The sequence below is a fragment of the Falco biarmicus genome, chromosome 4 (assembly GCF_023638135.1).
Source record: "Falco biarmicus isolate bFalBia1 chromosome 4, bFalBia1.pri, whole genome shotgun sequence".
NCBI classification, from domain to species: domain Eukaryota; kingdom Metazoa; phylum Chordata; class Aves; order Falconiformes; family Falconidae; genus Falco; species Falco biarmicus.
The window spans coordinates 27,972,716-27,997,612 of record NC_079291.1 but is presented as its reverse complement, the minus strand read 5'-3'; the positions used below and the strand labels follow the sequence as shown (position 1 = coordinate 27,997,612).

Sequence of the window (24,897 nt, the reverse complement as noted above, 5' to 3'; positions counted from 1 at the left end):
TAACAGGAATTACACAAGTCCTCTGACGCACCAGAAGTCTCCAGGGTCAATGGTTCAAACCCATTTTTTTGATGGTAGGATAGGAAGCGAGAAGGGAATTGTGCCACTGTATCTCATGTTGCACACATACCACTAAGAGCTAGAGCCCTTAACCTTTTCCAGTAGCTCTAGAAATAGAACCAAACACAGCAGGCATCTGATGTCTATTGCTTTTTGGCCTTAATACGGTGCTAAGCATCTCTTTGTTAGGGAACTGTACCATGCACAAACACCACCACCATTCTTTTGACTAGCTCAGTGAAATCTCAACACAAAGCAAAACCTTTCCCAAGGACAGGGCTTCTCTCCTTCAAAAAGACAGCTATGCCAGTGCTAAGGCATATGGTGAAACAGCATGAGGATATCCATGTGGATGCACCTAGGCATAGTGCTCTGCTTATCTGACAAGAGCGAAGGAAGGTTTCAGACTCCTGGTTTATTTACCTACTGCACATCACAAGCAGGCTGGTTATCTTTTTGCTCTGACAATACCTGCTGGTAACCTGCTGTTACCAAATCAGAATATTTTTTTATTAAACAGCAGATCAAATTACTTATAAGCAGAAGGGGAGTGCTAGGACATCAGGACACCTGGGTTCTGCTTTGAAACCTCGGTCCCATAAAAATTATTTTGCTCAGGTTTGCATATCCCTCTAAAACAGGAATTGTAACTTACCTATCTTGATTCAAGGCTTGGAAAAGCACAGATGAAAGGATTTTTTAAAAAATTATTATAATTATTTATCAGCCCAAACAAAGCTACTCCCAAGCTTATGCCAGTATGAATACGTTATGAGTGGCAACAAAGTTTTCCCCAGCTACCTACTCCACCACTGCTTCTGTTTTTTCGGTTTTGGTTGCTCTGAACTTTAACAACCAAGCACTGTCACTGTTCATTTGATAAGATTCCACTACAAGCTTATAACAGATGCTTACATGCACTGGAATAAACTAATTACATAAAGAAATGAATGTTGAAAGGTAGCTTTAAAAGATCTATAAACCTCCTTCAAGGAATCTTGTGGCATTACAGCTGTGTACAAAGCACAATAATTCATGCTGAACACAGACTGAATTTCATGAGAAACATATTCATTTCATGAGGATGATCCCAGCTGGCATTCAGCCTTTTCTGCAGGTGACTCTTGTTATTCCTGTAGGGACAAACAAAAACCAGGAAGCCTGACCTCCGATATCCAGTATCATGTTTATTCCTGGTTCACACCAGACTGGGTGATAACAGGAGCCGAAGAGTATTTTTAACTAGAAAAGACTCTCTCCAGGAATTCAACTGCTGCATCACTCCTCTGCTGCTGCAGGAAAAACAACTGCTATCATCCTAACCACAGCTCAAGTTTTACAACAGCAAAACACAAAAAATGAGAGCTCATTCCCCATGACACCCAACAGAACCTTGCACCCTCTTGATTATGGTAACAAGAAAGGCTCATTATCAGCATGAAACAAAAGTAGCGCAGAAAATACAAATATGTTAGTTTTGCAAATTATCTTGTGATATATATGAAGCATATCACTTTTTCCATTGCAGCAAGGCAATATGCAAAGCTACATCCTAATCCAAAGCCTTTTAAAGCCAACAAAAATGTATAGAATGTAAGCATGTATGTAACATTGCTCACTGGCACTAATGACAATGTCCAAATTATGCTGTCCTTGTCAGCAATACCTGTTTCCCTTATCTGCTTCCTTACCCTTTCTTTTGCAGGGTTCCTAAAAAGAACTTATATCACCATCTTCGGTAAACCCAGCACTAAAACTATACACACACAGGTAATAAAAATACACCACGATGCAATTAAAACATCTCCTAAAAGAAACGCACATTTCAGTTGCAGTTGATATTACAATACCATAGCAACTACCGATCCATTACAGCTATATCCAGCTTTTTTCAAGCTGTAGCTTTAAAAAAGCCAGCACTCAGAGCAGATGAGGTAATTAGCAGCTGCTCTGTATGTGTTTTATATCGTGATTTCTGGTAGGTAAGAGAAGCCTGTAATTTAAAGTCTTGCATGCACATTTGGACCAGGTATCACAGTGTAAGTCTGACAATGCCACCGTGAGACCTCATGGCACTCCTTTTGTGGTTAGAAGTAATACTTTGTTTTGACAGACACAGGGTGAGTTAACTCATCTGCCTTTGTAAAAGACATTCAGATACCAATGTGTTTTTCAAAAACACCTCTCAGCATTTATTGCATCATCACACATCTATGCCAAGTATCTTGTGCAGACTCACAGCAGGACAATGGAGACCTGAGTTCAACCTCTTCACAAGTTGCCAACCTACTGGTCTTTCTTGCCACCACCAGCTCCCAAAACAACCATCCTGATATTAACCCTATTTTACTTCTCCAGTGTTCGGGGGACTGATGCTATGCACAAAACTACACCGAAGGAGGAAGGAATTGATTCTGCAGAAGCAGCAAGGAGATGGCCTATACGCACAGTGCTACCTACTGAACAAGCAAAATATGTTTTGATTTCATCTCAGTTCAACTCGGGTTAAGGAGAGAGATTTCAGAGAAAAGCGGCTGTTGTTGGTGACGTGCAGAACAGGAGACATAACATGGTGCTGGCTTTTCTTTCAGCCAAAATGCATTTCACAGAGAAGAAAATACAGCTCATTGGCACTGCAGCAAGGACTCATTCAAAAACCAGAAGACAGCACGAGGGACATGGCACACTGGTAAGGGAGAACAGGGTGGGGGGTGACTTGCAGCACTATTGAAAAGAGAAATCCTGGCCATACTGAAATCGTCGGGTACAAAGTTTCACACCCATGCACTGGTGCATGGGTTTATTGAAGCATGACGAGGTCTCACGCTCATCTCCACAGAGCTCCTGCAAGAGCCGACCAGAAGGAATGGCCGTAAGATCCCACATGCAAAACCCAGCAAAGCCAGCTGGGAAGTGACCTGCCTATTTGTACAGAAAAACAAATTTTACTTTGTTCTTACCCAAGTTAATTTCTCTTCCCTGAAAATACCAGAAACTAAGAAACCTCATCACCCAGCCTGTGAAACAGTTAAACACAACTCTGCTACTACTCAGTTAGGTCCTTCCAGAAACAAATGCCAGTTCTGCAAAACCACATGCTTAATAACTTGAAACACTGCTGTCTGTAGAACACATGTCTATGTTTTTCAGTGATCTGGCACCTAGTGCTATATATGAGGCAGTGAGGAAAAAAAAAAGGGGGGGGGGGGAGAAGAAGAAAAAGAAGTAAAAAGGGGGGAAGGGAGGGTGAGAGGGAAATTAATAGCTGTAGGCAAACTGCTACATTGTTCTAAATGACAATTTAGGAACAGGCTTTAAATGCAGGCATCACCCTACCTCAGAGGCAAGGAAGGGTGTGAAGACCAGCACCAAAAGGCAATCCATTCAACTTACAGGAAGAGTTGCCTCTAATGAATTTGTGTGTAAAAGGAGCTGTTTGTCTCATTGGTAATTAGGGTGCAAAAAAACCCCAAAGCTTAAAGATTTACATCATCGTAAAGTCATCAAAAAGCTTCAGATTATTGATAACAAAAATAAACATGATTAACAGACACTGAGGAACTTTATCTTATGTTTGAGGAAACGGACGCTGATAAAGCAAAAGAGCAACACTGAAAATCGCTGGTCCTCCAGGTAGCTTAACACCAGCATGCTACTTCTTGAAAACTAAGAAAATAAAAGCCTATTGTGAGTCTGATTTGAAGTCACTCGCTACACAGAGGTCTCTGCCCTACCTGGGACATTTTTAAGTGGTCCACAGTTGCAAAAAAAAAGTTAAAACCTCTACCAATACCGTCTAAATTATTTTGATGCGCAGAGAGCAGGTATATTCCACATACTGAACCGGACAGCATATCAGTATAGTGCAGTTAGATCTCAATCATAGTTTCTTTTCACCAGAAAACAAGTATCTGTTACTGCATTTGCTCACGTAACGCACCAAACAACTCCTTAACAAAGAGGTGTGCAAGAGAGAACTAGAACCCCGTGAAGAGCAGATGGACATGACACAATTTAATCAGAACTTGGGCTCTGATTCAAAAAAGTATCTTCATTCAGAACTGGTTGACTAAAACCAAAAAAAACATGTGGTTAAATTGTCCTAACTAACAGGAGAGGCTTTCAATATAAAAGCATCAGCGAAGCACTAAGCGGCACTTGGTGTTGATGTGTGCTGTAGGACAGCAGCAGTTCTTCCTCTCAAGCTGCGTACACTAACTGCCATCAGTTAGTCATGGACAGTGAAGTACAATAAACTGATTCTCAGACTCAATTTTAATGAAGACTCAAAAAAAGCAAACCAAACTGTCCTTCAACAGAAACATGACTTGCAGTATGCAGAATCCGCTATTAAAATAGCATGCACCTGACATGGGGTGCCAGGAAATAGCAAAAAAAGTTGCAATCTCAATAAGCACAGCTACCCTATTCTACATCTCTGGCAAAAAAGTGGGAAGAAATAATTACTGGCTCCAGAGGGTCAATTTTGCCCCCAGTGCAATGGGTGGTATGATTCCCACTAGTGTTAAGTGATTGCAGAATCAGTCCCAGAACAGAGAGAACTTGCTGCTCCCAGTGAGACAACCCAAAAAATATTTAAAAATATCACAGGGAGGGGAATGAAGAGTGAGGCAATGACAATAAACTTTACATATTTTTTTAAAAATATATTTTAAAGCCAGAGGAAGACTAAAAAGCCACATGAAAGCAATTGTCAGAACTAACAGGAGATTGAGAAAGCACCAGGAAACTAAACACTACTAAATCACTCAAAAGATAATCTAAGTAAATAGCTTGTATCCCCATTAAGAGATAATCTTTGCCAACAAGCATCATTAGCTTTAAAACAGGTTCCCCTGTAAGAAGCCCTCTGCAAAGCCTAATTAAGTACATTGTATACATTTGTCAGAACACTCCCCCCTTTTACTAATATTCTTAAAACATTATGGCAAGTCAGAAAAAAACTTGCCAAGAAAGAAATGGCTTAAGAAAGAAGTTACTGTCTGGGCACTCCAGTGACCTATCCATAAAGTCTGAATCCAGCTGCGGTGCTGTCAAAGACTGTCCTGTGATTCCACAACAAATCCAGACAACCTTAAGCTGCGGGCTCACGTGTTAATGTCTTGATGCCAAGGGTGCTTTTCTTGTGCACACGCACACACAAAATCCACATCAGGTTGCCTAGGCACAGGCTTGCTGCCACCTTCCCCTGGATAAGCAGGTAATATCAACCGGCTTTGGGTTCCCAAGTCACTGGCGCACAGATGGTGTGAAGGTGGCTTCCAAATCACACCCTGCTGTGCTATGGATGTAACCACAGAGCTGTGGTGGCTCTGAGGATGGTGGGCAATCTGAGGCTGATATTGGTGGGTCACCCATGATGCCAGGTCCTTGAACAAGCTATCACCACCTTACCAGCAAGCTCTCCTCACCCTTCCTCTTCCCAGGAAATCCATTACTGCTCCATAGCTCTCCACCACATGGAGGTTTTGATAAGCAGTTTCTCAGCCAGGACACTGGCTGCCCCTGCTTTATGCGAGCCCGTGCAGACCTCCCCATTCTCAGTCTGCACCCACAGCTGAAGGGTAACACAATGTCAACAAGCCTTGACATAAATTGCACCTATAGGTTGCCGCTGCTGCCGTTCAGGTGGGACAGCAAAGCACAATACTGCTTTTCCAAGGTACTCTCTGGTTCCCAGCCTGCACAGGCCCATAGCCTGGTACAGCTACGCGTAAGGGTAGATGAGTTTATCGCTGAAGTTGCCTACAATGCAGGTGAAACTACCAGAAGAACATCTGGTTTTCAAATATTAATACCCAATAAAGAGTTACAGTGAATTAAAAATTAAATGAAACAACAAAAAAACTGATTTTCTCATGACCTAGGGAATACGCTTTGTTCTGAGACTATAGCTGTCTACTCATTTCTCTGCCTTCCTGACCATCTACATTTCCATTTTGAAAACTTTTGGACCACTGTGAGGTAAAACCTAGACGTACTTTTTCAGGCTAAGGTATCACTAAGGGATCCACATCAAAAGAAAAAGGGCTACAGGATATGTACTTAATTGAAAAATTTGTTATTTTTTAAACAAAGTCTTACATCTAAAATTGTTTCTTATTAATCTAGAATTAATGCCGTCTGATTAATTATTCCCTTAAGCTTTCTCAGACAAGTACCAGAAGCAATTCAAGTCCAGGACACTTCCAGTGAAGAAATATAGTTAAAAAAAAGTGAATTTCTAATACATGAGCAGAGCCCACCTAGATAACTGATATGCAGCATTGAGTGTGACTATTTTTAAGGCAAATCAGCAGCCCCAAACCTTGTTTTCTCCCACTTCCACACCTAGCTTCCTGAACAAACAGACACTTTCATACACAGCACTTTGTTCCAATTGTCTCACATTTCAGACAAAGACTTGAAGAGCTTCTTGTCCTTTTATCAGCCGGATGAATTTTAGATGGCAATCGTGGCAGCTTATGAAATCGAATGGAGGGATTAATAATGCATTGCCTTCCATGACAACAGCAGAGCCCCGCACACCTCTAGCTGTCATTACATGAGTCACTCACTGCTCACCGCTCCACACAGCGGCAGATGGGAGGAAGAAATTATGTAGTGCACTGAGGGCTTCTGAAAGCTGCTCCCATTTTTAGGAAACTTGTGCTATTGTGTACAGAAGCTTACAGAACAGACTTCTCAACCTATGTAAAGTCCTTTTGTCTTCACTGGGGCTTTAGGCAGGCAAGGACAATTCTCTGATGAGACTGGAGCCTGTTAAATGAAAAAACAAAACAAACAAAAAAAACCCAGCAACAAAAGCACCCCAAAACACTCATCGTGAAGTCTCACAGAAGTCAGGATAGTACTAGGATTGACAATATTCAAATGCTGCAAAGAATATAAATACACATAAATATACTCAAAGGTATGTTCTAGTCCAGCAATATGCAGAACAATGCCTCAGATTTTGCACATGCAGAAACAAAACAAAATGTACACTCGCATTTGCCTTCTCCAATGAGAGGCAAAGTTGAAAAATTCAAATTCCACCAAAAGTTGCTGTAGTTACATCACTTCAATGCAGTACAGAAGATGATTTTTTTTTTCCAGAGGAGCTTCATACTTTTGAACATAACAAAACCCAGACACCATCTTTTATCAAATACACAGCTACTCAGGTGCTCAAAGATATTTTCTGAACAAAGCTGCAGAAATAGCTGGCAACTGCCATACTGTAACAAGGAATGTCATCCACCATTGATACTGGGAAAAAACATTTGCAACCACTGTAAAATAGCATACTCATCTACAGCAGAGCTGAACAGACATTCCTAACATGAATACAGGGCTAGAAATTATTGACTAACTCATTTCAGATCTGCCACAGAACAGTGTCTCTGAATTTGGATTCATTCAAGAATTAAATCTGAAGTAAATTAGAGCTGAACTATTCTGCAATATAGGTAGTGTTCTTCGGAAAAAAAATTAAAATAAAAAATTTAAGGAAGTTCACCTTCCTCCGATACCAATTCTCACTTTGGAAAGCTGTAGTCAACATAGATCAGCAGTAAATGAAGGCTTATTTTCTCTTTTAAAAAATGGACACCAAGTGTGGGATCTAAAGCAGATACATAAGGATGGCTGGCCTACAGAAGGCCTTAGAAGAAAGTTCTTGGTATGTTTTTTACCCATTTGACAACAATGTATAGCTATAGATGTTCTGCCATCTACTTCTGCCTTCATCCTTCAACTCATCATCCTAGGATGTTTTCTGTATACTGAGCCAGATACACAAAAACAAGGAATTCACAGGTCTCTCTCATAGAAAAAAATAGTTTTACCAGCACTGAGCAAGTATACTACCAGGGATTTCTGCAAAAACAAACAGATTTCACATCCAAACCTACCCTTGCTTTTTAACCCTTTTCAAGTGCCAAGTTCTGCTTTTGACAGCTGCAATTAGCTGTAGCAGTAAGACACCAATTCCCCAAAGTATTATCTTTTGTATGCTCATAAACCACAGCCGCAACAACTTAGTGCAACCTTTCATTGCCTTGGACTGATGGTGAGCTGATGCCGTCCTCTCTCCTACAACGCTCAGGAAGACTCCTGCTCCCATCACTGGGCATCACGATCCTCATCCCCCACACTACTAGTTAGTCAAGGTAATTCCTTACCATCGCAAGGAGAAAAACGCAAAACTGAGATTAAAGGCTCTGCTTTTTTCACACCAGCATATAGTTGAATGCGTTAGGAAAGTTAGCTTTCCACCTAGTGCATCTGTGCTACCCATGTCACCATGCAGTGTTTTTCATCCAAAAGATGACAAAGCAGCACGGTACTGAACGATCAGGCTGCTCAGGGGCTGAAATGACAGAAGGTCCACATTCTGGTGTTCCTTCTGCAGCTTAAGCCAGCCTGCGTGCTATCAGTCCAGAGCACCTTCGGTGCTTAAATCCTAAGACATACGCAGCTGCCCAGCCAGCAGCGTGCAGTGCCGAGGAGGTAAGCGGAGCAGGATGACGGCGAACCTCGTGTGACCAGTGCCACCAGAGAGCTTCTGCTGGCCCGAACCAACTGCCAGGTGCCCGTGGCGGTGCCGCTGAGCCTATGAACGCGTGTATGTCAGTGAACACAGGCCTCGCAGAGAAAGGTCCAGCGTCACCTAAAGTCTGAGGGTCGCGGTCACCTGAGACGAAACTCGTCTGTTGTAGGTGCGCGCTCCTCTTGCCCCTTCCCTGCGGGACTGCTGCGGCGAAGCTCGGGCAACGCCGTGCCAGAGCCGCGCGGTGGCTCCAGCACAGGCGGCGCTGCCTCCAGGCCCCGCGCCATGGCGCTCGGGGAGGAATCAACAGCTTACGGCAGCCCCCCGCTCCAGGCCGAGCAGCCGGGCGGCGCCCCCCGCTCCCTCCCTCGGCTCCCGCCGCCCGCCGGAGGCCGACACCGGCCGGCGGGCAGGAGGCGGCCCGGCGCTCCGTAGCGGCGCGGCCAGGCCCGGGGCCACCCCAGCGGCCGCCGCCAGGCCCGGGGTCCCGCCGGAGGCCGCCCCGGGGCAGCGCCCGCGCGGGGAGGGAGCGCGCCGCGGCAGAGGCAGGGCTCGGGGGAACGGGACGCGCGGCCCGCCGGGACTCACCTTCCCGTCGGCGCCGAAGGGGAGGGACTCCTCGTCCGGCGGGAGCAGCGCCCTGTCCCGCTGGGCGTCCGCTGCGCTGGGGGCCGCCGCGGCTCCGGCTGCGTGGGGCTGGTAGTCGGGGTAGGGGTTGGCGAAAGCCCGCTCCTCCATCTCCGCCTCGCCGCCCAGCTGCAGCTTCAGCCTCTTGGACATGCTCTCTCCCATCTCAGCCGGCCCCCGGCCCGCCTCCCCGCACGGCAAGCCGCCGGGGACACACTCCGCCCCGCAGAGCGGCCGATCTGGAGCGACGCGAGCGCCGCGGTCGGCGGCTGCCACCGACTCACGGCCGCCGCCGGGGCTGGGCGAGCGCGGCGGCGGGGGGCCCGCGGCGGGCCGGCGGCGCTGGGGCCGGGCCGGGCTCGGGGAGGGCGGCGAGGCGCGGCCCGCTGGCCCCGCGCTGAGGGGGGGGCGGCGGCGGCAGTGCCCGCGGCCGCTTGCCCATCTAGGCCGCCCCGAGCCGCCGGAGCCCGGCTTGGGTAGGCGAAGGGGGAGCTCGGCTCTGCCTGGCTCAGCCGGGGAGGGGGAGCGGCGAGCGCGGCGGCGGCATCACACCCGCAGGGGCTGAGCGCGGCCGGGGCCGCGGCCGGGCCCCCCCGCGGGGAGAGGCAGCCCGCCCGCCCGCGCAGGCTGGGTGGCACCGCTGCAAAGCCCGCCCGAGCTCCTCATCGTGCCCCGCCGCAGCCTCAGGCCCTCCGGCTGCCGCCGGCCGCACGCCGGGCAGCGGAGCGGGGCTGCCGCCGCCCCCTCCCGCCCGTCCCCCGGCGGCGGGGCCGAGCTGCCGGCCGGCGCATCTCAGAGGAGCGGCAGGAGCAGTAGGAGGGGGAAGGCCAGCCCCAGCAGCAGGCAGTACGCCACCAGCCCCTTCGCACGGCTTCTCCACCGCGCCGCGCTCATCCGCCGGCAGCCCCCGGGCCGGGCGCGCCGACCCTCGGCCACCCCCGGCGGCAGGCAGGCGGCGGCCGCGGCTCCGGCGCCCGCCCTGAGGAGCGGGAGGCGGCCCTCGGCCCCCGCCCGGCGGGGAAGGGAAGGCGGCGAGGGGGGGCAGCTCCCCGCGGAGCAGCCGGCGGGGCCCCCTCCCCCGTCCCGCCCTCGCCGTGTAATGGCGGCCCGGCGCCTTGGTGTGGCGGCGTGCAGCGCGCTGCCCACGGCGCAAAGCAAAAACAAAACAAAAAAACTCAAACAAACAAAAAACCACAAAAAAATAGAACTCCCAGCGCTGGAGATGTCGGCCGGGGTGAGCCGGCCCGGCGTGTGCGCCCCCTCCACGCGTGGGGCCGGCGCGGTGGGGCCCCCAGCCACAGGCCATGGCACTGGCTGGGAGGGAGACCCCATCCCGGCTGGATCCCCAGTGGATCCCCTGTTTGTGTTTGGGATCCAGCCCTGGGCAGGGTGGGGGCCTGAATGCCAGGCCCCCCGCGTCAGCGTAACCGTGGCCTGCCGTCTCATGGGCGCTGGGAGGAGAGCTCCATGTGAAGGGGCAGTGCACAGTAATCGAGGATCAGTCGGTTCTGTTCACAAATAAACACGAGGTGCCGTCGATGATGTAGCCTTAGGAGCTCGGCACTGCCGGCTGGAATGTCTGCGCGCAGCAGCAGCCGGCAAGCAGCCTGCAGCCAGCCCAGCCCAGCGCACGGCCTTGCGTGGAAACTCGGACGCTTGAGGCCTCGTTATCCCATTAAATATTTACTCCCAGCTATGCCATCGCCTGTTGCTAGTCAGTCAGCCAGACCATAAACTACTAATTCAAGATCTAGACACCATGCAGACTTACTGATCTTTGAGTTTATTCACTGAGTAATTTTATTGCTACCAAAATACATCCTCCGTGTGTAAGGCTGAATACAGGTGATGCCTGTCTCAGTGTTGGCTTCAGTTTATGGTTGGTTGTAACAATATCAGTGTGACTAAATGGGACATGTCTGTTACCTTGTGGCAGGATGTAAATTTTAGGCAATAATTTCTTCATTTTATTTCTTTTTGGAAGTTGAGCTGATGACAAAGCAGAAATTCCAAACAGCTTGTCCAACAAGAAGTACCCTGTATTTACCTGGAAGTTAAAAGAACCATCCACTGCAAAATTACACCATCATCTACAAAATACTCTCTTGATATTTTGACACTGATCCTCTCATCATTAAAAAAAACACTTCATGCATGATTTAATCTTTAATGAGGGACTCTTTTATGCTGTGTTGCAGAGCCTGAAAGGGTAAATGCAGAATCTTTTTTAAAAAATGTCTCATCTCTGTGTAGACATTTTGCTGTGTGAAGAACATGTTTTCACCTTGAACGGTTTCCTGCCCTCAGCAAAGACCAGCTGCGTCAGTGTGAGTGACTACATCCCTGTAAATGAAGATCAGAATTAAGCCTTTAATACAAATGTATGTGGCTTCTGGTTTTTTACTCCTTCTACTATCCTTGAATCAAAATGGTGGGAATACAAGCAAGATCATACCAACTGGCACCTGCTCAAGGCCTACAGATGAGGAGCACCTTGCAGGAGCGGGCTCTTCCCTTCTTCTGGAACAGTGGGTTGAGGGTGGGGGAGTGTTTTGTTTGCATCTGTTGCCTTTTGCATCATTGTGCTGTTTGGGTATCTGCATGCTGCCGTGTTTAGCACCCTGTTCAACACCTATTTCTGAGGCACATCTCTCTATATTCAACCATTCTTCACGTTTATTGCAGTGTGGTATGTTGAGTCTCAAGCATACAAGACCTCCTTTTTTGTTCTTAGCAGGTGGGACATAGCTCAAAGACTTTTAGGCTTTTTGTAGTGGGTGGGTTTCCCTTTTTTTACCCTTGGTGCATACAGAGCTCCCACAGCCTGAATGGGAATCATGGATGAAGGAGGAGGAAAAAGGTTGGGCGGAGTAAGGTGACAACCTTTACCATAAGTTCTAAGCAAGAATAAATTCTAGTCACTTGTCTCTAGCAGAATGGAGCAGGAGGCCTCGCCTACTGAAATCATGATTTCGTGGAAACTTTCACGCAGAATATGTCTAAATGCCACTGAAAACAGTGAGCCCTCATCCTTTCCTCCCACTCCAGCTATGTACTCCTGCAGCCCGCCTTCTGCAGCACTGGCAAATGTGCAGCCCTGCAGCAAGCTGATCTGGCCAAAGCTGTCCTTTTCCTTCCTGTGATGTAGGTGAAATCCAATGAACGTTTAACCAAGGCCTGAATCCTACTCAGATACCAGGTTCTTCATGTAAATCACGAATGTTTTTGCTTAACAGATCATTGGGCTACTCATTCTTTGCACAGGAGGAATTCATAAACCCCTCTGGTTTACTTCTTCTGGCCTTTCCTTCCCTCCAACCCACTTTACACCCTGCAGTGTCTGATACTGTGCTCCCAATGAGACTAGTGCCGATTTTTTAAATAGTAAACCAAATTATCTGTTACTTTTTGGGCCAAGACTAAATAATCATTTAGACAAATAAAAATTAGGCCATGCCTAAACCATTAATGATGCTGTGCTCTCCCATGTATTTTGCTGTTTGATTCCCAGTACGCATAGTAAATTATCCTAACTAACAAGGAGGGAAGGCGCACTGTATATCACAGAGGCAACCCTCCCAGGGCTAGCACGCAACTGCCCTTCACGCTATACCCCGTGAGAGCTTCTGAAGCTCTAGCTGTGATGTTTAATGGTTCCTTCAGCTGCTGCGTGCAGTCTTATTACAGTATAATGGCGCTCATTTTTTTTCACGTGCGATGGTTCCAGGTATGTGCAAGCAACAGCCCTGGCCACGTTTTGTTCCATGGAGAGAGGATGATGAGTATGTGACTTGAGCATCCATGGTAAAGTGCCTTGTAAATTCTGGGAAACCAATACAGCAACTGCCCTTGATCTCATTTTATTTCTAAATGTAGATCTATGAGATTCAGCTGAAATTAACTGAGAGAAGCGAGGGCTTCAGGAACAGGCCCTACTAACGTGATATATAATGCAGAACTAGGCTGTACCCTGCTTTCTTCAAGTATTTACCTGCGGAAAAACAAGGCGTGGCCATTTCTCAGCTGATATTAATTAGGACACCAGGTCAGTGGAGATGGGGCAGTTTATACCTGCTGTAAATCAAGGATCATACTTCTATTCAATATAAATGAAGTCTTTCATACTGACTTTTGCTTTCTCTCTGGTCCTCTCCTCTTCAGGCTGTGCTTTGTCTGTGTGGCATCCTTTCTGCTCTGCAGCAAGCCTTTTTCCCCCCTAGTACTACCATAGGCCTGTAATAGCCTATATGGACTTCCTAACTCCCTCTTCACCATTACTATCCCCTCCCCTTAGCTGTACTTCCTAATTTCCTTTTTTGTCCACCACTCTCTGATATTATTTTCTGCAACTACATTCATTAAAACTGTTTAGGCCTAATTAACTACAGGGGGCTCCTTCTTGCAATAAATGTGATATTATGAAATAAAATCTGCAAGATCAGGTTTTGCATTTTAATTGCAAAAGACTTGCAGGCTTTGGACCAAATTCAGTGCTGGGTTCAATTCAGCTTTAGGTGGAGTGTAATGCAATGTAAGAACAGATAGGTTTGTGTGATATGTTATTGACATACTGCTTTTCAGTAGCAACAGATTTCTCTGGCTGCTGAAAATAACTGATCTCTTATTATGGCGTAATCTTCCTATTTAAGACCTCAGAGATTTCTGCAAATCTGAGAAGGCACTTTGCTACTCAACCACGAGACTAATGTTTTAATAATAACTCCATCTAATACAGTTCTCTTCTTTTTTCCTGTTCTTATCTTTGGTCTTGTAGCAGAAAAAGCACTGTTGTCAAGTCTGTTGCACTTCTGTTTTGATGAGTGCATGCTAGTAAATGATACACCTGAGCAGCAGCTGTTGCACTTCAGCCTGTTCTTAAAGAATGGTTTTTGTTACAATCAAACATTTCTGTTAATTATCCCTTCAATCCCAGCAGGTTTTGATTTGCAGATCCTGAGGAATACAATTAACAATGAAAACATGCAAAGCTGCCTGTAAATGTTCTTATAGGTCATTACAGTCCATGGTGAAAATGAAACCAGCTCACTGTTATTAAAACATACCCTTAAATAATTACTGGCCTGGTGTTGGAGTTTCAAAGGAGCTATTTCCAACTCTGACAAGGTTTTAAGCCCAGGGAAAGAAAAGTTCAGTTAGTAGAAAACAAAGGTAATCCTCCCAAAGGCAATGAGCTGGAGGAACAGAGGTGAAAGATGGGTACTTTTAGGATACCTGCGGCTGGCCAGTATCTATAAAAAGGAGCGACAAAATGAGTGTTGGAGGAGAGGTTTCCCTTTGCCTAAGGAAGCTGTTGCAGGTTGGACGTACAAATTCGACTTTAACTCTGCTACATCTTGTTTTCTTACTTCTGATAGGCTTTGAATGACACAACGTCACTGTGGCTTAAAAGCAGCCCTAGTCGCTACCGTGAGGTAAGGACAGGTGAAAGACCCAGGCCCAGGGTTTACCAGAAGTAATGGGCATGGTGCTGCGATGCACTGAATGATCTGTCCTGTTCATTCAGGGTTTGATTAGAGAGGTTTGTGTTCTTGAAAATGTGCTCACAAGTCCACAGGTTTGGGTTCTATTTTCAGTGGTTTTCACTGCATCAGGATAGAGTGGGATAATGTTTTGCGGGAGGGACTAAACATGCAAAACGCAAGCATGTTCGAGCAAAAGTAGCTTTAGAACTTTTGCAGGATAAGAGCAAAAGACAATAGTGTAAGAAGGGAGAAGAGAAACAAGGGGAAACATGGGAATGCAAGGAAGACGAGAAACATAAAACCACCAAGGACTAGGGAAGTGGCGTGCTGCTCCCACTAAGGGAAATGGAGGAAGATCTCACTGACTTTAAGTGAGGCAGCTAGCTTATCTCTACCCTGACACTGAAAGTGCAAGTAAAGAAAGTATTGGTCAAGGTAGTACAACCTGGATAATGATAGTAGTGAAGTGGCATGAAGGTCCCTAACGCAGGCTGTTAATGCCATGTACCCGTTGCTGTGGGTAGTCATCAGCCTCAGAATCAGCAACATGGGGCCAAGAGGGAGGACAGACAAACTTCTTACCCACCTTCAGGCTGCAAGAAGTCAGGGATGTTGCTGACATGTTTGCCTGACCAGATTTTAAAAACCACCACCAAGAACAGTTATCTCCACAGGCAGCCATCTCTGCTGTTGTTCCCATGAGCAAATTATCCCATGTGCAACCTGAAAGTCCTATGCTGCAGTTTCAGAGCAGGTGGAGAAAGGTTTATGCTGCGATTCATGCCTCTGCAGCCTTCCTAATAAATCAGAACCAGCACAGGTACAACCACCTCAGTACAGTGTGGGTTTGTGGGTCATGACGCAAGGAGTGAAATGGGCCCAGTGTCTGAACAAACACCCTGCTCTTTGCCCCCTGCCCGCCCCCCCCCCCCCAGCCCGCACCTTTGCAGCATGATATTTTGGCTGCCTTGGCTGCCATGCATTTGATAGCTATGGGCTTTAACCGTGCTACAGCTCCCTTTGCTATATGCATCTATCTCCCAGAAGGGCCCTGAAGATACCTGGCTTGCCACCAGCGGTAAAAAGGCTGAGAAGTCATGCATTTAACTGGAAACCTGTATCAGAAAAGCATCTTCAGGTGAAAGAAGAGCCAAAACTATCTGTGTATCTCAGTTGATTACTACTAATTGCTCTGAGAGCCCTTGGGACTGCAGCATTTGTAGAAGCACAGAAAGTCTTGTTTTCTGCTGTATGTTACAGACGTGGTCCTGCAAGCTGTGGTGAGTTTTTCTGATAAGCATATAGTTTTCAGGAGCCTGGATCAGAAACCAATTTACTAAGATGTTATTGGAGCATTCAGAAGTTGGCAAGATCCTGTCCTTCTCGTGTACATGCTCACGTATTTTACTAGAAATATAAACTTTCTATATAGACTTCTGCTGGTGGAAACATTCTGCGCATTGCCTGATGATGTGGAGAGCCCTTTTCATCTCTCGCTGTGATGTCCATGCTCCAACTTCAGTCATGGAAGTGGAAACCACCTCATCTGGTGCTTTAGGTCCAAGCCTGAGCTGAAATTGCAGTGTAAGGAGAGAGACAGGGTCAACAAAGGGATAGGCATTTTTCTTTCCTTACCTAAAAGGCCAAAGGAGAAACACATCCATGTGGAAGAAAAGTTCCTAACACTGCCCTCATACAGGAAGAACCTCCACATGGATACCAGTCTCTCGTTTTAGTTATAACGCATCCCTCTTTTATCCTTATGGGGAGCTGGTGTGTTTTCACAGAAGAGCAGGGATGACCAAGGGAGTCACAGCCTCCTTATTCCCATTGCGTAGTGCAATCTTGCTCGCATGTTGTAAGATGGAGTCACAGGTACAAGGTTGTACAGCTCACCCCTTCCAGCCCTTCCCGATCAGTGCAGGGCTTCATCTGCCCCAGCTCTGCATCACTAGCATTGCTTTTCCCACAGGTTCTGCACCTTGAGGCTGGGAAGAGGGAGAGACAGAAAAAGCAGCAGCTCCATTTTTGCATTAGCGACTGAAATGGTTCATGTTAATCAAAACCAAGTTCTGCCAAATATGCCTGGATGATCTTTTCTTTTGAATTCTTCTTGGTCTCCAAGTTCTGATTTGCATCTCTAAAAAAAGCCCTGTTTTTTCAGAAAGTATGAAGGAAAAAGTCAGAGTTTCCAAAATTAAGGTGACTAGGATCTTGCAAAAGATAACAACTCTTGCTGTAACAACAGTAAAATCCATTTAGCTATATAGGTAAAGAGCAGCAGAGAAAAAGATATTGTTGTCTTTTTTTTTAAACAAGGTAAGAAGAAGCTTAAAAAGTATTAAGGTCATTAATGGTAATCTAGGTCTAGTGAAAAGCAAAAAATATTTTGGCTCAGTTTTCAGTAACAGTGGTTTCAGAATATGGCAGTGAAACAGGGTGATGGGAACAAGTGAAGGAGAACAAATTAGCACATTGTGGGTTTGGGTTGAAACAAAACAAATTATTTAATATCCAGTTTAACTGAGATCATAAAAGTTGGCAAATGAAACTGCAGTTCCCTTAGTGATGTTTATCTGTGCAGTCATCAAATTAGCCAATACTGGGTGGTTGGAGAATGGCACATATAGGACCTGTTTAATGAACAGAGAAATAATGAAGCCCTCCATTGCTAACAGTTAATACAACCTCAATAGGCTGGAAAGATTTAGTACAAATGCTGAAGAAAAGATTAATAGGGGAGATGGAGATAAATGGAAAAAAATACAATGTACCTTTGTAATACGTTGCTCACCGTGGAGAAACTCACTGCTGGTTTTGGTGAGAAAAGCAGTTCTGTAGCTAAAGGATGTACAGCAGCTATTGCTTGTTTGTACAGTTGCAATAGTATAATTGGTAATTTCTCATGTAGCCCAAAAGCAGGTTAATACAATTATGATACAGTAAGCAAGGACCAGGCAGAAGGGGAGGCAACAACGTGCTGTTGTCAAAGGGGATACATGGGGCTAGAGGAAAGGTAACAGAGTTGATGGTAGAGGGAACAAAGGAGTGGATTTGGGACTGATCCTGATAGATGTTTGTATTAACAATGTATGGAAAATAAGGAGAAAAAAACCACCAACATTTAATTTTGCAGAGAATGATCAGAAAGTTGTTGTAGAAGACTTAAGTGACAGAAATGGGCAGCCCTGAATGTGGGATTGGTAGTTTCAGTAGGAGTAAGGGTGTATTGATCACAGCCCAAGGTCATAATAATCCTGCCTACAGCAGAGCTGGTCAGTCATGCTCAAAATGTTCCATTAAAACTGGAGCAGATGCAGAGAATGAGAATGGAGAGTCTGTTTTATGAGGAAAGCCTAGACCACCACTCTGGCTCTTTTAGCAGAATGAAGGCTGGAATGGGGTATAGTTGTTGTTCATAAGTATGAAAGAGAGGTAAATGTAGATCTCTATCTATACTAGGGAGAAGGCAGAATAGTTAAGGACAGTACTTGCCACTGAACAAGATGATTATGTATTGCCTACTATGAAATTCAGTCCAAAAACAAAAAAAAAAGGGGGGGGTTACCTATCGAAGGAGAAGGGGTTTGGAGCAGATTTTCAGTGAGGCTTTTTAGAAGTACTTTAATAAATATATTGGGAAAAAATGCTATAACGTGGTGGTAAATCACTGTAAACCAAGATTCTCGTATTCCTGTGCCTGTGGGAAGTACAGGGGGCATGAGAGGGCTTCTCCTTATTCATTGACAGGTTCTAGTGATTAGGAAAGCATAGTGGTTTTTTTCCCTTCATAAAATTCCTGCTGAGGGAGGTATATTGGCAAGTGAGGTAGTTGTAATATTTGCTGTGCTTCTGAGTGAGATTTCCTGCAGCGGGCTTTTAAAGTCTAATTGCCATTAACAGCTCTGTACATGCGATGTTTACATGAGGATGGAGAACAGCATCTAAACCTGTTTAAAATTCTGCCAGGGGAATGATGAGCCAAATCACTGGGCTGACAGATGAGAGAAAGTTAGAAAAGGATGGATCTAGGCAGCTTTCCATTTTATGGCCTGAAGGGAGATTTCTGTCTAAAGTGAACTCCCAATTCAGACAGTTTCCTGACGTGTGTGCTTATTTCCATCACTCTCTCCTGGTGTTTAACTGTACAAATATTTCTGTCATCCAGTACTGAGCTTCCATGTCTAAAAATAATGAGAAGACAGCTGAAATATGAAAATGGTGTTCTCCTGGAAGCCATTTAAAATCAGTCAGTCTGACATAAAAGAGGCTACTAATAGTGCCATATTTGGATTTTTCCCAACCTGAACAGGTAAGGAATTTATGTGGGATGTGCTCCCCTTTTTTCCTCAGCCTTGAAGAGCATTTTGGGTCACAGAATAGAGGAATGACTTAGTTGTTGTATAGTCCCTCCATCACTGTTGGACTGGATGCAGTTCACCATAAGGCTGAAGGGTACCAATATGAATATCCCTCTGCAGTTATGAAGATGCTAAGATGTCACAGAGTACAGAAGTTTGTATGCTTGAATAACGTGAGTGGTGATTGCTAACACCTTAGAAAGAGTGAACTCTGCTGGGGTAACTGTGTTGACTGGTTTAGGTTTCCTTAATGAAATAGATTAACGTTACTTCTCTGCACGTGTGTTGCAATTGAGTTGCCACATCACGTCCAGATCAAGCAGATCACCTTTGTACATTTCTGGAGTAATGTTGATCCTTATCAAGTAGTACAAGTATTGTTGTATTCAGGTTCAAGCAGGACATGCTTTGCTTTTTCCTATCTTTTGTTTGACCATCAACTACAGCAGCTTCCAGATACAGGGGTTTCTTAACACACTGGACCAGCTTCTGTAAAAATGATAGATGACAGGAACTAAGGGGGAGGAAATGGTTGCAAAGCTATTGATCATAGTTCACTATTTTAAGAAAAGGACAACAGGAGAGAAGCAAAATAGAGATAACGGGTTTTGGTAAAGCAGGTATTGATAAACTCAGGGAATTTGTAAGAGGATTTTCTTGGGAAGATAATTTAAGGGGAAAGAAGTGCAGGAGAGAGAGCAATTACTGAAAGAAGCAGTATTTAAGACACAACAGCAAATTATTGTACTACGAAGGAGAAGGCAATCAGCGTAACAAGAAGGAATAGCTGCAGCAGAAGCTCTTTAAAGTCTTGAATATTAAAAAGGGATTTATTTACAAATTAGGAACAAGGACATCTGGCTAAAGATGAATAGACCAAAAGTGTATGGTGGAGCCCAGAAAGATAAAGTGCACCATTAACTACTATTGAGGGTGATAAAAAAAAAAAAAAAAAAAAAAGTGAAAAGATTGCGTTAACACTACAAGAGCAGAAAAAGGCAAAGTAAAAATAAGGCACATTCCTTAATAAGGGAGGACTGCAAATAATAGGCTGTGATGACAAAGTCAAGATATTCAATAACATCTTTGCCTCAGACATGATATAAATTTTGAGCAAATGCCTAAAGCAATTAGGTTGTTTACAAGAAAACAGATGCACAAATCTAAGTAGGGGAAGAAGAGGCTAGAAAATATTGAATATGATACATATATTAAAGTTAGAGTGGCCTGGTGGGATTTACCCTTGAGTAGCTAAAAAACTTAAGCAAGATCTGAACCATTAATGCTCATTGGTAACAAAAGAGGAGAAAGTTCTCTAGGAACTAGAAGAAAACCCACAAACCTCACCCTTCCAAAAAGGAAAAGGAGGGTTCAGGGAGATAACAAGTCTATCTGCGTTACCGTGAAAGATACAGAAGATTAAATTATTAAAGAATCAATGTATTAAGTACCTAGAGAATAATATGCTAATAAAAACAGCTGGAGTAGATTTGTCGAGAATAAATCATGTCAAACTAACCTTGTTTCCTTCTTTGACAAGATAATTGTTCTCATGGGTAAAGGAGAAGCAGTAAATACATCTTGACTCTGCTAAGGCTTTTGAGATGATCCAACTAACATGCTCTTAAGGAAACAAAAGAAGCATGTACCTACTCAGAGCCACGATACAGTGAGCACACACTCACGTGGTTTGGTGTTAAACTGGGAAGGCATTAAAAGCAGGGCTCTGCAGAAATCATATTTCTGCTCAGGATTTTGATTAACAACTGGAATCATGAAACACAGAAGTTTTCAAACAACATGAGGCTAGGAGGGTTTACAAGCTCTTTGAGATACAGGATCAAAATTCAGAACCATATTGAGAAACATCATGAAAGGCCCAAAAACAGCAAGGGAAAATCCAGTACTCAAATACAAACACTTACCCTTGGGAAAGGGAAATTAAAAAATAAATTATAAAATAGGAAATGAAGAGATGCAATTGCTCTAATGGAGCCATGATGAATGAAATTGTCATAATATGACACTGTTACCAAACTAAGTGAATCTCATGCTGTGTAGTGCTGACAGAAGTGTTGTAGGTAACATATGCAAGGTGATTATCCTTCCTTGCTTGGCCCTAGGATGCTGACATTGGCACTGAACAACTTTGGGCACCACACTTTCTGAAGTGTTGCCCAACCGGGAGGAGACCAGAGAAGGGAAGTAAAAAAGGTATGAGGTAAAGAAAACATGGCCAGAAAACAAGAGCCAAAGCTGTGACTTTTGAGAAAAGATCAAAGGAAATGGTTTTGTTTAGTACAGGAAAGAGAGACTAGAGGTAAAATGTAATAATAATCCAGTATTCGTAGACTTGTTCAAGCAAAAGGTGGTAATTTGTTCTCAAAGACTCTTGCAAAACAGACTGTGATGCACTCAATGAATTTGCATTGGAGATATTTTGTCGTGTGATATTAGGAATTATCTGTGGTGTAATGCCTAAATATGCTACACAGAGGAGGAGTGTTTATGGAAGGGTTTCAAGATCAAGCTAGACAAATTATTAGATGTGGTCTAGGTGTAATAGCCCTATCTTTCAGAGAGGAAAAAATTCTGTGATCCCAGGAGGTCCTTAGCAGGCTTGCATTGCCATTATTCTATTAAATTAAGACCAGGAACACAGCAGGGTTGACTGTTATTATCTTTGCAGATAATTTTCAGTTCCAGACTTCAAATATACTAGGCTATTATAAAGCATCTTTTTTTTTATATGGATGTTAGACAACCACAAGTAAGAAAGGAATGTGATTAAATACTTTTCTTAAAAATTACTTTAATTTGGGGCCAGTTAAGGAATAAAGATACGTGGAGAACAAGATGTAATTAAGGAACAGTGGGAGGCCTGTAAAGAAAAAATCTGGTCTGTATAATGAAATCTCAATAACTTCAGTAGGCCAGTCGAGCTGGTAGCCTGGGTGGCAGAAATCAGGCTAATTGTGTGTACCCTGAGAGACCATTCTTAGGGTTATTGTGGAAGAGAAGATGGAAGATAAGACAGAACACAAAGACCAAGCACACAAGAAACTGAAAGGCAAGAAGAAGTGAGAGCAGGCTGCAGGAATCCCGAAGACCTCAAGAACCAGAAGCAGTAGTAGAGAAATATGTTTAAACCCAAAATCTGCTCTGTGTTTATTAGCCAGGGCAAAGACTGCAAAGGCTTCCAAAGTTGTCATTTACTCATTTGTACTCTCCAACCATGCCGTCTAGTATGGTGGTCGCTGGAGAGCTATGACCCTAATCCTCTTGGGAAACTTGGAATGTAAAACCTGACTTGTAACTGTCACCCCAGCCCTGCTCTGTTTGTAAGACCTCTCCCAAATAAAGGTCTGTATGTAAAGATTGCACCTGTGCTGGTTTCAGTCGGGTCTCTGACACAGCAGAAGCAAAAGGCATTGCTTGATGGATGCTGCAGACTGTGCCTTCATCAGAAAAGCCCTGGGGTTTGGAGTGCCAGTTGTGGGTGTAATACGGGAGTTACCAGTGAACTGGGAAACATAGTGCTCTCCTTACCTCACTGCTGGATCCTTGTAGACCATGTAGTGGCTCCAAGCGCTGCTAACAGCCTCGAGCAGAGGAGGCTTTACTGATTGCCACCACTTTTGAGGAAAAGCTTTGGCTGGTGTCACTGCCACAGCCCTCTGCCAGCCAGCTTAGGGGTGCTTTACATGCAGTGCAGAGGACAAGTGTCTGTGCAAACACAATGCCCCTCCTGGGTCCTCATCTCCCAGGCACTGTAGCCTCACCCCAGTCTAAACTGATCCCCAGAGGTGAGCTGGTGGAGCAACAAAAAGGACAGAGCTCCTCTCACCCCACCTGGGAACACGGCAGCCAGGAGCCTTATGGAGTGGTGCTGGGGCTTCCTTCCCCCATACGCTTTCCCAATTCCACATCTGTCTGAACCCCTCATCTATAGCAGCGCTCCTCCAAGAACAGGGGCTTTGGGATCTCTGCATCAGACACGAGCCCTGGGGCTGAGCCTGGGCTCCATGCCTCCTTTCAGGTGGGGAAGGCAGGTAGAGACCCTCAACAGGAGAAGTGGGTCTGGGATGTAAATGGAGCTGCTCCATGGCCTGGGGCAAAAAGCTTTCCCTTTCCCACTTGGTGAGTCACATACTGTCCCCGCTGCATCCTGAATCTTGATGTTTAATAGCAAAAGATCCATTACAACTCTTTAGCAGAACCCTGGCATTTGCTATAGTAGGCTGCTTAGAAAAGGCACAGAGCAGGAGGGAAGGAAGAAGCTGTTCCAGGGAAAATGTGTTTTCTGAGAAAGCTTCAGAAGCAAAGAGAGTTAAGTTTGAATGAGTTCTAGCTTGATTCCACATTAATCTCCTGGCTATTAATCTGGAGTCATTATCTTTGAGCACCAGTGACTGCAAATGCCCTTCTTACCCTTCTGAGCAGAGGAGCACGCAGGCATCAACCTGCACCTCGGAGGGGCGGCAATAGATAGTGGGCAATCAGGGTCAGGTGAGGTGACCATTTCCAAAGTAACTATCCTTAGCAGATGGGATCGGTTAATTCTTTGTTCTTAAGCAGATTCCTGCTGTTAATGAGAAAGGAAAAAAAAAAAAAAAAAAGGGAAAACCAAAAAGAAATAGTAATTTTTCTGCTCTGAGGCAAGCAGAATGCCTGAAATAGCTGAGATATGGGTAGTCTAATTTACAGGGACTCAGGAATCCCGTGTGGCATGTGCTTGGGGATGAAGTAGAGCTGGGCCCTGAGGCACTGTGACCTGTAAGTCTTAAATGTATCTGCTTGATTTTTGAAAAGAGGCAGAAGCAGCCACAAGGTTAACATCTTTGCCTTCTGATGCCTGAGGCTTTGCAGTGTTATTCAAGGCAATAATTTATCTTGTACCTACGAGGAGTTAAACAGCAGGGGTTTTGCTTAGAAAAAATTACAGCAAAACCTTGCTCCTGTCAAGAAAGAAGACATGGTGTCTTAATTAACTAAAGGACAGAGTTGTTTAGCTTTTCTGCTGGTGATGCCTCAGATCTCACCGACCATCAGCAGTAAAAAAGGCAAAGACTATAGAATGTAAGTGCTTACTTTAAACTTTGGGCATTCTTACTGTATTACAAACGAGCCCTTCCCCATAAATGAATAAGATTAAAATTTAAGAAATAGCCTTTTAATCTGTAACTTCAAGCACCTCAACAGAAAAGTTAACATGCAATGATGTGGTCTCTGTTTCCTGTGTCTAGGATGCTTATTATTACACTTCCTGATGGGGTAGCCTGTGCTACAGCTAGTTAAGCTCACATTTTCTGGAAGGTTTAGTCAAGACCCAGCAGTGCATTGTTCAGAGAACATGATCTGCTTATCTTCCTCATATTGAGCTATTGAACAGTTATCTACTCTAAGGGCTGCGAAGCATGCGCAAGTGTTCCTATTTACCTAAAAATAAATCAAGCATCTTTTGTAACAGGAGTGTGACAGAGGAAGGAGAAACGATCTGTAACAAGAGGACATTGATAATTTGCAAATCCTGAAAAACTTAACGTGGTATTTAAGAACTGAACATGATTTTTTTTTTTTCCTGGCTTCATCATCATCACCACTCATTAAAACTTGCCTATAACTTGTAAAATCTTTTTGTCTGGGATTTAATTAAATAATTCTCTCAAAGAAAAACAAAGCAAGTTAGAATCTGGTTTGTGCTTTCCTAGCTGTATAGCATTTTTGGAGCTCAGACACTTGAGATTCAAACAACGGTATTTTTATCTTGAAATCAGCACAGAAGATGCTGAAAAGATACCTGCGTGAGACC

The 24,897-nt window shown here is 44.7% G+C and overlaps 1 protein-coding gene across 1 annotated transcript in view; it reads right to left on the bottom strand.

Moving 5' to 3' along the window:
* LANCL2 (LanC like glutathione S-transferase 2) overlaps positions 1-10,278 on the bottom strand; it is a 32,811-nt gene extending 22,533 nt beyond the window's left edge. The window contains exon 1 of the mRNA XM_056334894.1: positions 9,203-10,278. Within this exon, the coding sequence (XP_056190869.1) occupies positions 9,203-9,406 (204 nt within the window). The 5' untranslated portion in view covers positions 9,407-10,278. The remainder of the gene's footprint in view (positions 1-9,202) is intronic.
* Positions 10,279-24,897: the final 14,619 nt, after the last annotated feature.